Source organism: Microcebus murinus, chromosome 12 (assembly GCF_040939455.1).
Source record: "Microcebus murinus isolate Inina chromosome 12, M.murinus_Inina_mat1.0, whole genome shotgun sequence".
Taxonomy (NCBI): domain Eukaryota; kingdom Metazoa; phylum Chordata; class Mammalia; order Primates; family Cheirogaleidae; genus Microcebus; species Microcebus murinus.
In genome coordinates, this window is record NC_134115.1 from 9001676 (window position 1) to 9016851 (window position 15176).

The following is a 15176-nucleotide window of genomic DNA, read 5'->3' on the forward strand; positions in this document are numbered from 1 at the left end:
GTAGGGCTCCGACAGGGGCTCTGACCTGGGCACATGTTGTATTATTTCATCCTCTTCTTTCAGATAAACTTCCTATTCTTGGTAGGGGAATGAATGGTGGACATACGCGGGTCTTAGAACAGAGACATGTGCTCTCCCTTAAATGCTGAACATCTCATTGGAGCAGGAATTTGAGAGCTGGACAGCCGGGTTCAAATCCCAGTTCTGCCCCTCCTAGCCATGTGCCCTAATCTCTCTGCACCACCGTCTTCCCAATCAAATAAAATATGAAAGCAAGATCAAAATTTGGACATCTGTATACTCATAGATTAAAATGTCAGTTGACCTAGGAAGACCATACACATTCATTCTTTAAAGTGGAGCAAATTGTTAATTATGCAAAATTCTATGTTAGTAGATTAAATAAGTGTTTACAGAATCGTTATAAGCCAAGCGGAATAACATCACATAAGAAGTATTTGGATAACCTTTCTCCTGGAGTCTTGTTAATGACTTAAAGACTGAGAAATCTCAAGTAGCCAAAGGAACTGTCACAGTTTTTGGAGCATCAGTGAAAAAAAAAAGCAGAGGGAGAAAGAAAAAGAGGAAGGAAGAAGGGAAAGAAAGAGAAAAAGAGGGAGAGAAGGAAGAAGGAGGGAAAGGAAGCAAAGAAGGAGTGGAGGAAGGGAGAAAGCGGGGAAGAAGGGAGAGAAAGAAACTATTATTTAGTGATCTGTCACCCACTAATTATTCGGTTTCACTGTAGTTTCTTAAGCAGAATGTGTGTGTGTGTGCGTGTGTGTGTGTGTGTGTGTGAATGTACATATATAACTTCACTTCTGTGATTTCAATATACTCCTTGGAAACATTATTTATTGAGATTTTTCTCATTAAATTGTTGCTTTCGTATATGTGGTACCCTGCAAAATGGTTTTAAAATAAACTCCTCTCTTTCCTTATGGAAAAAAAATTAATCTGTAGAATTTGGTCCTGCTATTAAATTAGACACCCAGTTTAATATGAACGGGCTTAGTAAAATACTTCCACAGACTCAACATCAAATTTCACTACATTGACAAGATAAAATCTGAACATCAATATTAGGTGAGGTTGTCCTGTGTAATGTAAGTTATAAATTTGTAATCCACTGAACCAAGTAATGGGGATGCAATTAGTAGCATATGCAAGGATCTGATGAAAACCAGATCTATTTCTGTTATCAGATGAGTATTCTAAATGCTTTTCCTAAGGACAAAATGTGCTCCTCCGTAAAAGGCTAAGAGTCACTCTAAAATGAGAAGTCGATCTCACTTGGATGCATTTTATTGGAAAACACGCACCAGGGTCAATTCCTGCTCCAGCTGGCAGAGCACTGAGCAGACCGTGATATGTCATCACCAGATTCCACCCAAGGATTAATGGCTCCAAAGAACCAGATGCCTCTCTAAGTCTTCCTGTAATGTTACACCCAAGTGTGACTCGTCCCACCATTCCAGTCCCCTTTACACACCAAGGGGCAGAGGGTGGCTTTTCACGAGTCACAGAGGAACAGGGCACATGGATAATCCAGTCCATGTTCTAAACCATCTCTCTTGGTTGGGGCCAAGTCATAGTACTCCTGGGACCTGCCAAAACAGAAGCTGCCTTCCCTGGGGCGGGTGGGGTAGCAAGAGATGGGATTTGTTTAGAGCCATCTCTCACCGTGAGGGAAGGCTACAATGTCCCTGGAAAGATACTGTCTGATTCTGCTGCTAAGTTGCTTCAAATTACCTTGAAAGGTTAAGGGATTTCTGTAGCTGCTCCGCTCCACATATAAGGGCTGCCAAGAGGAGATTTCAGGACAGCGCCGGTGGTCCTCACGAACTGCAGCTGAGGAGGCAGGAGCGGGGCTGGGACACTTGCCCCTCTTTGCACCCTAGCAGGATATCAGCTCACCTGCAAATTCACCTTCAAGGTACAGTGTGTTGAGCTTGTGTTGTCAAGTGTGTGGACATCTCACATCCTGGGCTGGGAACTGAAACAGATACCACCCTTATACATGTGTCCTTCGTTGGCCACTTGGACTCATTTTCTCCTTACCCTGAACTCCGACCCTGCACCAGTTGGGAATAACTTAGGCCAATAGATTTCTTCAATCTCTGACTTTCCCCATCTTTTCCTAAATGTCAATGATGCAGGACTTTCAAGTTGAAGAGTGTGGGAAAAGCCAGACATCAGTGTCAATCTCACTGAGAAAGACTCTGTTAAGTTTAAAAATAAAGACTATATCTCAGGTTGATTGATGGGTAACTTAGTTCCCAGGAAACATTCATTATAGGAGCCAGACCATGGAAGCTTCTCAGGAAGCTGATGGTCAGTAGGATTATCTTTAATTTGGGGTTTTTACTTGCCTGAATAATGTGGGACTTGGGAAATTAAACTGTAGAATTTTCTTTTGTTTTAGTTTATACAATTGGCTGTTCTCTAGCCCCCCATTAGATAGACACAAGTAATCACCCCTACACAAAGTCATGGTTCAATAAATGTTATTTGATTAAATTGATATTTCATTTAAAATTTGTTTTAAAAATGAGTCCTAGTTCTAAGTGTTAATTAGTAAATTTAAGAATTGCCGTTGGAATTACAACTTTTCCAAATTGGTGATGATTTGCTGCAAATAGAGCTAATTCTCTCAATCGATGTAACCTGTAGCAAAAACTACTTTAGCTGTGGGGGATGCAGAGAAATAGAAGTTCTCATTTATCAAAGAACAGTCCCTTTTGCCAAAAGCCTATCATCTAATTATTGATATTTGCCCCTCACATATGCGCAAGGCGACCAGATCCTCATTTGGAAGTGAAGAACCTGAAACACAAAGCCCCTGTCATTTTGAAGGTGAAGGTACAGACTATCCCTTAAACTTGATGCTGATCGTTTTCCCGACTATTAGAGCCACTGGGGCCTTGATGAGCCCGTAGACCAGACACTTTAACTCACAGATGAGGAGACTGAGGGAGTATGTTCTCCAAAATCTAAAAATGAAACTTTTTAAGCAAACTGAACAAAATCCATAAAATGAAAAGCATTTAACCATGTATTTAAGATATAATAATATGGTTATAATAACAATTATATAGTAATATTAATATAATTATAATAACATATAGTTAATAGTAATATAACTGTAAACCAAGTAGCACTGGAAAAATAGCAAGAAAATAGGAGAAATAGAAATTATAATTGGCCATTTAACATACCAATGTACTGTTAGAACTTTGAACATTTCTTTTTACTTACATCAAACTATGTATCTTTCCTATTAACATAAGAATGCAGTAAAACTGGCTCAAGCTTATATTTATTTGTTTAAATAATGATAATTTATTTCTATGTTGAAAGCAAAATTCAATTGAGACACACACTGACTGCTTCTCTGTCGGCTCTGCCCTGATTCATTTACTCATTAATTCAGCAGATGTTTCCTGAATGTCAGCTGCTTCCCAGGGTCTGTCCTGGGGGGCACATTCAGGTACATTCTCCTGAGTACGAGACCTTAAGCTATGTTTGTGTCTTCTCACTAAGAGGAAAATGCATGGGCAGCTGGCTTTTTCCGTCCCAGAGCAGACTGGCGGCACCTCTACAGAAGAGGGTCTCCTAAGGCCACACACATCCCAGCACTCGCGTAACTAGAGGGCGATTTGGAACCGCACAGTAAGCATTTCCTGGCACGTGAACTGTGACCTGCAGTCATTCTTCTAGGAGTTTATGCTGTAGATACACTTGTATATGTGAAGAAATATATGATTCACTCTGGAATTTTTGTGATAAACCCAAACAGGAATTAATTTAAATGTTAGATACATTATGGCATATCCATAAACAGATTACTACACAGCCATGAAAAACAATGTGTGCTGGTAAGGAAATATTTTCCTAACTAAAAAAAGCAAAATGCAGAGCGATGTATATAGTACAATTCCATTTGCAAGAAAGGAAAATACTTGTACCATACATATGCACATATAAGCTTTTAATAAAATGGAAGTAGAAATAAGACCTCATCAACAGCGGGTATCTTTGAGCACTGTTGCTGGCAGCAGCAAGGAAGGAGGAGAAAGATGTTTATTTTTAGTCTCAAATCTTTCGGTACTTTATGACATGTTTTGCCGTGTGCATGTAACTGTGTTCGTACTTTTAAAAATACAATCTTAAAGGAGCATCTTTGCTAATAGTGTAAAGCCTTGTAACCCTTTGACCAAATTATTCTGGGAATTTTCTGATGAGGAGGACTGAATAAATTATGACATGCAATAATTTTCATACGCATCCCCAACTATACGAATTATTACAGCAAAGGGAAAGAAGGAAAACAAACCGTTCTAGAATACTCAAGGAAAAAGGAAAGTGCTGCTGGGATCTCGGTGCCTTTGCTCTGATGCGCGTTTCTCTCAGCCCCCACCCCAGTGCCAGCCTGCTGCTCTCCCCGACAGCTCACGGCGTCCCCGCCCGCTCCCACGGTCCTCCCGAGTCCGTCGCATTTAGACCGGCTGCCTGTCTGAGGCCTCTCGAGTTTCTGAGAACTATGCTGTATTGATCAGATAACCCGGCTCGCCCAGAAAGCTCCCCGTGTGGGGCGGGAAGGTGGGACAAGCCTCCCCACGATTTCATTCGCCCTCAACAGGGTGACACAGATGACAAACGAGCTTTGGTCCAGATAGTCTAATTTCTTTATTTTTTTTTTGAGACAGAGTCTCACTTTGTTGCCCGGGCTAGAGTGCTGTGGCATCATCAGCCTAGCTCACAGCAACCTCAAACTCCTGGGCTCAAGCAATCCTCTTGCCTCAGCCTCCCGAGTAGCTGGGACTACAGGCATATGCCACCATGCCTGGCTAATTTTTTCTATATTTTTAGCTGTCCAAGTAATTTCTTTCTATTTTTAGTAGAGTTGTGGTCTTGCTCTTACTCAGGCTGGTTTCAAACTCCTAACCTTGAGTGATCCTCCCGCCTTGGCCTCCCAGAGTGCTAGGACTACAGCTGTGAGCCACTGCTCCTGGCCTACTAAAAGATTTTGAATTTCAACTTCTGCCACTTATTAAAAATAAACTGTTTATTTTGTAATAGTTTCAGTTTATAGAAAAGATGCAAAGATAATACAAAATCCCAACATACCCTACATCCAGTGTACTCTATTGCTAACATCTTTCATTACTATGGTACATTTTTCATAACTAATGAACCAACATTGATACAATACTGTTAACTAAACTCTCTATATTATTTGGATCACATGAATTTTCCCGTAATATCCTTTTTCTGTTCCTGGATCACATCCAGGATAACACATTATATTTAGTCTTTATGTCTCTTTGGTTTTATTTGGTCTGTAACAGTCTCTGAGACATTCCTTTTTTGTTTTCTTTTGTTTCGTTTTGTTTTTTTGGGACAGGGTCTCACTCTGTCACCCAGGCTATAGTTCAGTGGTGTCATCATAACTCACTGCAACTCAAACTCCTGGGCTCAAGTGATCCTCTCATTTTAGCCTTCTGAGTAGCTAGGACCACAAGTGCACATCACCACACACAGTTAATGTTTTAAAAAATTTTGTAGAGACAGGGGTCTCACTATGTTGCTCAGGCTGGTCTTGACCTCCTGGCCTCAAGCAATCCTCCCACCTAGGTCTTCTAAAGTGCCAGGTTTACAGGCATAAGCCACCACATCTGGCCACATTCCTTGTTTTGAAGACATTGAGAATTTTGAGAAGTCAAGTATTTTGCAGTGTCTCAAATTTGTGTTTATATGATGTTTTTCTCATAGATAGACTGGGAAGATGAAGTACCATTCTCATTATATCATATCAAGGGCACATGCTATCAACATGACTTATGAATATTAATCTTTATCACCTGTCCAAGGTAGTGTTTGCTAGCTTTCTGACCTGTAAAGCTACTTCCCCTCTTCCATACTCTACTCTAGGGAAGCAAGTCACTAAGTACAACCCCACTCTCAATGGTTAAGGAGTGAAGGTCCACTACTTTGAGTGGGGAGTAGCTACATAAGTTATCTGGAATTTAGTACAGATTAATGTCATCTCTCATTTATTTATGTCAATATGGAGTCACAGATATTTATTTTATACTTTGGGTTATAATCCAATACTAAATTACTTTGTTGCTCAAATTGTTCTAGCTTTGGCCAATGGGAGCTCTTTCAGATTAGCTTATATGCCTCTGACAAACTCCTATCATTTTTGAAAACTTTTAAGCACATACTATAAAATTTACCATCTTAACCATTATTTACTTATTTATTTATTTATTTTTGAGACAGAGCCTCACTCTGTTCCCCAGGCTAGAGTGCCATGGCATCAGCCTAGTTCACAGTAACCTCAAACTCCTGGGCTCAAGCAATCCTCCTGTCTCAGCCTCCCTAGTAGCTGGGACTAGAGGCATGCACCACCATGCCCGGCTAATTTTTTCTATATATTTTTAGTTGGCTAATTAATTTCTTTCTATTTTTAGTAGAGACGGGGTCTCACTCTTGCTCAGGCTGGTTTCGAACTCCTGACCATGAGTGATCCACCTGCCTCGGCCTCCCAGAGAGCTAGGATTATAGGCATGAGCCACCGCGCCTGGCCCATCTCAACCATTTTTAAGTGTACAGTTCAGTAGTGTTAACTATGTTCACATCGTTGTGCAAAAGAACGTTGGAACTTTTCATGTTAGAAAACTTAAACTCTATTGTCATTGAACAACTATCCATTTTCCCTTCCCTGTAGCCCCTGGTAACCACCATTCTACTTTGTTTCTATGAGTTTGACTACTATAGGTATCTCGCATAGAATTATATAGCATTTGTTTTTTTGAGACTGGCTTATTTCACTTAGCATAATGCTCTCAAGGTTTATCCATGTTGTAGCATGTTACAAGGCTTCCTCCCTTTATAAGGCTAATATTCCATTGTATGGATACATATTTTCTTCATTTATTGATCTGTAAATGGACTTTTGGATGCTTCTACCTCTTGGCTATTGTGAATAACACAGTAATGGACATGGGTTTCCAAATACTCTTCAAGATCCCACTTTCAATTCTTTTGGATATATATCCAGAACTGGAATTGCTGGATCATAAGGTAATTTTTTTAGTTTTGTTAAAGGAATAACCACACTGTTTTTCACAGCAGTTGTACCATACTACATTCTTAACTACAGTGAATAAGGCTTCCAATTTCTTCACATCTTCACCAACACTTGATATTTTGTTTGGTTTTTCATTCAAATTTTTTTTTTAATAGTAGCCATCCCAATGGGTGAGGTATTATCTCACTGTGCCTTTGAATTGCATTTCTCTAATGATTAAGCATCTTTTGAGCATCTTTTCATATATTAATTGACAATTTGTATATTTCTTTGGAGAAATATCTATTCAAGTCCTTTGTCAATTTTTAAATTGGATTACTTGTTTTTTTATTATTGTGGAGTTGTAGTTCTTAATATATTCTGGATATATTATTTGTAAATATTTTCTCCCATTATGTAGGTAGCCTTTGTACTCTTATTTCCTTTGACGCACAGAAGTTTTTCGTTTTGATGTGGTACCATTTGTTTATTTTTGTTCTTGTTATCTGTGCTTTTGGTGTCATATCTAAAAAAACCATTGCCAAATCCAGTGTCTGCCTTGGCCTCTCAAAGGGCTAGGATTACAAGAGCGAGCCACCATTCCCAGCCACATATGGCCTTTTTTATTTTGAGGTATTTTTCTTATATTCCTAGTCATTTTTATCATGAAAAGCTGTTGAATTTTGTCAAATGCTTTTCTGTATTGATATGATTATGTGCTTTTCTCCCCTTCATTCTGTTAATGTGGTGTATGACAAGATTTGGAACATCTTTGCTTTCCAGAAATAAATTCCCCCGGTCATGGTGTATAATCCTTTTAATGTGCTGCATTTGGTTTCCTGATATTTTGTTGAGATTTTTTGGATTAATATTTATCAGACTAATATTTATATTGGTGTATAGTTTTCTTTTTCTATAGTATCTTAGTGGCTTTGGTAAAGTCCTTTAAGCTCTGTTCCTTTTTATCTATTTATTTTTTTGAGACAGGGTCTTGCTCTGTTGCCCAGGGTAGAGTGCAGTGGCACCATCATACTCATTGCAACCTCAAACTCCTGGGTTCAAGCAATTCTGTTGCCTCAGCCTCTGGAGCAGCTGGGAGTACAGGCATGCACCACCATGCCCAACTAATTCTTCTATTTTTTGTAGAGATGGATCTTGCTCAAGCTGGTCTTGAACTCCTAGCCTCAAGTGATCTTCCTACCTCAGCTTCCCATAGTGCTGGGGTTACAGGCATGAGCCACTGTACCTTGGCCTGTTCTCTTTTCCTTTTATTCCTCTGCCTCAACAATGACATGTCTTCAAGTCCATTGATTCTTTCCTCTCAAACCTATTGTTGAATCCTTTTAGTGACTGTTTTTTCAAATTCAGTTACTGTATTCTTCATTTCTAGAATTTGTTTAATAGTTTATCTTTGTTGACATCCTAATTTTGTTTGCATATGCCATCATTTTCCTGATTTTGTCTATTTGTGTTCTTTAGCTCATTTGGCATCTTTAAGATGGGTATTTTGAATTCTTTGTTGGGTAATTCATATGTAAGATACTGGGCTATAAAGACAATGGACATCTTCAAGCTTCTGTTTACTGCTTGTTTGCTAACTGCAAGGCATTATGAGTACATTATGGGATGCAGAGGAAAAAGACAAAGAACACGGAAACCGGAGTCTCTCAGCTAGGACCCAGAACAGGTTAGAGCCTATCAGGGGCAGGATGAAGTAAGAATCACTGTGGGGGCGGATGCATGACCAGCGTGTAAACAACTGAGTTATAAAAAGGGGACTAACACACAAAGGAGGGTCCCTGGCCGGAGAAGAGGCCACTGCGCTGGCACTCTGGGGGCTCGGACCCTAGCTCGAGCTAGACAATAAAACTCCTTTTGATAATTACAGCCTCGGTGACTCTGTCTCTGTCCTGCAGCCTTGAGAATCTCGAATATAACACATACATCTCCATTTCTTTAGGGTTAGTTTCTGGAGATGTTTTGTTCCTTTGATTGGGCCATGTTTCCCTTTTGTACTGTATTTTTGTTGAGACTTGGACATTTGAAAAAACAACCACCTCTCCTGGCCTTTTATAGCCAGTCTTCATAAAGAGCAATACATTCACCAATTAGCCCAGCCAGAGATTCTAGGAGCCTCTCGAATCTCTTCTGGGAATGCCCCTTTCTGGATATGTGGGTGTGATTTCCCACATAAAGAGGTTTGCACGTTTCTTTTCAAGGAACTCATGATTCATGATTTCTTGCTCTCCCTGGCATCTGTCTGTGATACTACAGTCTCTCTGATACTATAACAAGACTGTTGCTCTCACATTTCTTCTTAGCAGGCCTGAGGTATCCAAAGTGTGACACTGTTCCTGTCGAACAAAAATCAGCTCCACAGACAGCCCCACGATAAGCTAAAACATTGGATACACACTCCACTCTATTCTCTTCCTCTTGAAAAAGCAGCTGCAAGTTGGCAGTTTTCTCCAGATTGTGCTGCCCTGTGCTTAGTACTAGGAGGAGTTTTCAATGGAGGGCAAATTCAATGGACTTTCTTACCTGATTCAAATTGCCTTTCTTGGTTTTTGCACTCACCTGGGTGCTGCAACCTTTAAACTGATTTCTGGAGTTCTCACAAAAGCCACTTGGTCCATATATTGTTGTTAAGATAAAGTCTCTATGGGGCTTCCTATTATGCCATTCTCCACACACCATTGTTTTTTCAGTACTTAATTACTATCTGGCACTACAAGATGCCCCAGGCTCATTTTGTATATTCCCAGCTACAGCTCTAGAATAAGCCATTCTCCCTGGGAACCATTCCTTTCATTAGAGAATGGTATTAGGAATCAAGATCTGAGTGTACTGACTGCAGTTTGGTAGAGCATATTTCCAATAGCTTCCTGAGAAAGAGTACATGGAAGATAACTATTTTTGAGACCTAATTCATGTCTCAAAATAGCTTTACTCTACATCTTTATACTTATTTGATAATTTGGTTGGGTAAAATTTTAGCTAGCAAACCTTTTCCTAAGAATTGGGGAGATTGTTTTTGCTTTCTGTGTTGTTGAGAAATCATTACCAATTATTAATCTTTTGTATCTGTCTGACCTACTTTTTTCTTTCTAGAAACTTAGTCTTTATATTTCAATTATGTGCCTTGGATGAAGTATATTTTCATGCATAGTGCCTGGTTGTGTCTTTTAGTTCTGCAAACTTAATTTATTTTTTCTTTTTTTGAGACAGAGTCTCACTTTGTTGCCTAGGCTAGAGTGAGTGCCCTGGCATCAACCTAGCTCACAGCAACCTCAAACTCCTGGGCTCAAACAATCTTTCTGCCTCAGCCTCCCTAGTAGCTGGGACTAAAAACATGCGCCACCATGCCCGGCTAATTTTTTCTATATATATTAGTTGGCCAATAAATTTCTTTCTATTTATAGTACAGACGGGGGTCTCACTCTTGCTCAGACTGGTTTCGAACTCCTGACCTCGAGCAATCTGCCGGCCGCAGCCTCCCAGAGTGCTAGGATTACAGGCGTGAGCCACGGCGCCCAGCCAGTTCTGCAAAATTTAAATGTTTATTATTTCCTGACCTTACTTTTACTCTTCCTGGAACTCCTACAATTTGGATTTTGGACCTCTTGGACTCTAATTTTCATATAGGCTCTCTTTTCTGCCATCTTATATCTTTACCTTTAATCTGCTTAACATTTGGAAAATTTCCTCACTCTATTTTTCCAGGGACTATTTTTCATTTCTGTTATTATGTTTTAAATTAACAGGAAAATTTTTTTTCTTCTCTGAAAGTTCTATGCCTTGTAGCATTCTGCTCTTAATTTTCTAGATGTAGTCTTACCTTACATCGCCAAGGATATTCATAACAGAGTTGGCGGGGGAAGTTTTGTTCTCATTGCATTTGATTCCTCTAAGTTGCTTTTCTCTTTTGGATGCTTTCTTCTAGATAAAGTCTCATGAGTAATAGTTGGGGGCTAAAACACTAACTGACAAAAGATAATGGGCAAGACTTGTTAACTTTGAACTTAATTGTTCATGGCGAGGCATATTTTTTGTAATCTCTGGTATCAATGTTTACATTTTTCTTATTTGGTATGGTGGATAGTATATATAAAGCCACTTAATTTTGTTTCCAGTATAATGCTGGGTAGAAAGAAATTTGGCTCTGCTCTTTGTTTTTTTTTTTTTTTTTTTTTGAGACAGAGTCTCGCTTTGTTGCCCAGGCTAGAGTGAGTGCCGTGGCGTCAGCCTAGCTCACAGCAACCTCAAACTCCTGGGCTCGAGTGATCCTTCTGCCTCAGCCTCCCGGGTAGCTGGGACTACAGGCATGCGCCACCATGCCCGGCTAATTTTTTTATATATATATCAGTTGGCCAATTAATTTCTTTCTATTTATAGTAGAGACGGGGTCTCGCTCTTGCTCAGGCTGGTTTCGAACTCCTGACCTTGAGCAATCCGCCCGCCTCGGCCTCCCAAGAGCTAGGATTACAGGCGTGAGCCACAGCGCCCGGCCGGCTCTGCTCTTTGAATGTTATACTAGATAAGTGTGTCTTTGCTTGGGGACCCTGGGTCATACTGGATGGCCTTAACAATGTGGTCTATGGCTGGGGTTGGACAAACCCATACAGTCTTAGGGTAGGGGGCGATCACATCAGAAAGACCAAGAACGTGACTTGGGTAGACGTTTGTGGTCATGCACTATCAGTTGCCCTAGACACTACATGAAGTCCAGTAAAAAAACCTCTGGATTCCAACGCTTGAGTGAGAGTCTTCGGTTGGCAGTACTTTGTACATACTGTCACACATTAACGCTGGTAACGTTCTGTGATTCTAGGGGGACAGAACAGACCTGTGTTGAAGTCTGCTATCTGCATCTTTCTTTGGCTGATTTTGATCTGTAATATTTCCCTGCGATCAATTATAACCATGAATACAATAGCTTTCGTTGAGTTCTGTGAGTCCTAGCAAATCTTCTAACCTGAGGGTTGGTTTTGGGAAGCCTCCAGACTTGCAAGTACCCTTGTCTTCTATTCACTCTGATTGCCATCAACCAATAGTCACTCTATTACCCTTTCTAAAGAATAAACCTCCAAATGCCAACTGTGGTGGGATAAAGAGTTGCCCAGCAATGTGGCAATGAGGACAAGCCCAAGGCTTTCCACTCTCCATCCAATCTTCTCTATTTCTGTGCCTCTTTTACCCTGTCCCAGAGGTAACTGGTACTGAGAATTCTGAATTATAAATAAATTTATTAGTTTCTCCATTGCTAGTTTAGAATTGGGCTTTCTTGGGTCTAGAAAATTAGGTAACACCCATCCATCTGCTTTCCAATTCCCCAGTTCTGGCTCTTGTTTCTTCTATTTTCTCTAGCTTTGTGGGTTTTTGTTTGAATGCATCTGTTGTAGCAGCCATACAGACACATCATTCAGATCTCCCTTCACAAGAATCTGATGTGAGGAGTGTAGTTGGTACTTTCTGATCCATCAAGGCATTTGTGCCAAAGCCATAACCACTGGCCTGCTCTCAGACACTAAATGAGCAAGGCAGGGGCATAAAGCTAGGTCATTTCTGCCTAATTTTAAACTCCACTAAAAGTAATCCTTGCCTAGGGACTCTACATGGGCTTGACCAAGACTGTGTCAGAGCTGCATTGCAGTCTAGGCATTTTCTAGTCAGTCTTACTTTCTTTTCTCTTTTCTCAGGTGTCAGGCTTATATTGGCAGTCTGAAGGTTCTCTCTACCCATACCTACTTAACCCCCCTATCCTTCCTTTATGTTTCCTCCAATAAATTCTTATATGTCTAATTTTACCTTGGCATCTGGCTTGAGGACCCAAATCATCACCTAGGATTTTGAAAAGAAGTTTTATTAGATGTTTAGTCCACTGTCTTAATACAGATATCACTATAAAGTTTTTATGTTTTTCAAAGATTACACATAATGAATTTCATTAAACTATGGGAGAATGAATTACCTCCAACACATTTATATCTGAGAGTTTGTTTATTGTTCTGATTTGCTGAAACTTAAAATATTCCATCAAATTACCCAGGAAAATCCAGGTAACAGAAATATATAACATGTCCATTTTTTAAGAGGTCTGGAATAAATTTAAAAGGCCATAAAATTATATATATATATGTATATATATATGTATTATGCCATTAAAATCACTTCTATCTTCTGTACTTAAGAACTACAGAAATAAACTTTGTTGTGGTGCTGAGGTAACATTACAACCTACTCCCAAAATGACTGCATAGGTGTTTAAGGTTAAGTGTGAAGATTACCATGAGGTCTCAAGTCACTTGATTAATCAATCTCATTTGAATTTTAGACCAAAAGCAGCAAATTATAAATGCACCTGAAGGAATATCTTCAATGTGTCCACAAATGTGTATGTATATGCAGGGGATAGGTGCAGGTTAGGGAAAGGCTGACTGAACAACATTGATAACTGAATGTTAGGAGTCTGCCGTTGTTGGTAATACAGAAACATACACAGTCTTCATATTCAAAGTCTTCATGGGGATGTCTTCTGTAATTTCTAGAATGAAAAGAAAAAGGTTTTCTGTTTTTAAATCAATAATTTATTTACTGTGGGTATTTTAAAAAATGTTAACTTCCTATGTAGTAAAGAGTTTAGCTTCATCCTAAGGGAGATCTGACCTTTGTCCTAGGCTCCTGAGAGGAACCTCTAAATCCTTGGAATTTCCTAAGAGGAGTGTCTTTGTTACTCATGGTGGGCACTTTGACCACATCGGATAGTTTATGCTAATGAAATGGGACTCAGGTAGAGTCAGCCACACCAGAAAGACCAATTATGTGATTTAGGATGGAGACTTTGGCTCAGCTGACAAAGATAACAAACACGTGGGCAATTTGAATCAATCAGGCCTATGTAATGAAACCTCAATAAAAGTCTGGACACCAAGGCTCACGTCAGCTTCCCTGGTTGGTAACACTGTGTGTTGTTACATATTAGGGACGGGAGGATAAAACACTGTCCATGACTGCACGGGGAGAGGATGATCGGAAGCTCCTTGTTTGGACCCCTCCCAGTTTTCTGCCCTATGCGTCTCTTTCTTTGGCTGTTCTAATTTGTATTCTTTCCCTATAATAAACAAAACTGTGAGCACAATAACTTTCAGTAAGTCTGTGAGTCCTTTTAGCAAATTACTGAACCTGAGGTGGTTAGGAAAACCCTCAACCGTGTAGTTGGTGCCAGAACTGATCTTCCCTCTGAGTTTGTAGTTGAACCGCAGCTCCTTGTAGTTACAGCTAGAAATTTTGGGCAGACTACTGAAGTCTTCTGGAGGACTGTGCCCTCACCTTACAGTCTTGGCTCACTCTGGGTACTGCCCAAGATGTCCCCCTCCAAATATTTCCTATACCAAAACTGAGCATCCAAAAGTATAACACAAATGGAACCGCTTAAAACACACTGAATATGTAACTCAAAAAGAAAAAAAGAGAGAGAGGGAAATGAACATTTTAACAAAGTTATTTGCCTACTATGATGCATTTTGCTCTAGCCAGATCTGAATTTAAAGGGAAAGGACATCCTTTCTCTAAAAACAGCTCTTGATCTAGCAGGCAGTCTTGGATGTGAAAAATACTCTCAAAGCTGCCTCCTTAATAGATAATGATGGGATCTGGAGACAATATATAGAGTCTAGTGGAATAAGCAAGAAGACATCAAACAGTTATAAGCATTTTTTATCCTCCTAGTTTATTAATTCTTTATGAAAGATGATTCTGAGAGGAAAAACATGATGAAAATAAGGCTATAGATAGGAGATTGGAAAATGACATTGAATTGCAAAAATTTCCAGCTTTGTGGTAATCTTGGGTAAATCACTTAACCTTTAAGATCTTACCTACTACACTTCTGCCTGTTTAACCTCATAGAGTAAAAAGAATGTATTAAGACAGTACAGGAACGACCTGGTTATGTGAAACATAAGTGGTATTATAAATATCTAATTCACACAGACATGATTCTACCCGACAGTTTCAACGATATTCCTGCATTTATTTGCACAGAACAAGTGAGGGATGACATTTCTTCAGCTCCACTGCACACAGCACTTGGTGCCCCACA

General features: G+C 39.7%; 1 protein-coding gene across 2 annotated transcripts in view; it reads right to left on the reverse strand.

Annotated features, from left to right (window-relative positions):
* Positions 1-12922: 12922 nt before the first annotated feature.
* IARS1 (isoleucyl-tRNA synthetase 1) overlaps positions 12923-15176 on the reverse strand; it is a 75064-nt gene continuing 72810 nt past the window's right edge. For both annotated transcript variants that reach the window (XM_012747148.2, XM_012747146.2), the window contains exon 34: positions 12923-13619. In XM_012747148.2, the coding sequence (XP_012602602.2) occupies positions 13537-13619 (83 nt within the window). In that variant the 3' untranslated portion in view covers positions 12923-13536. The remainder of the gene's footprint in view (positions 13620-15176) is intronic.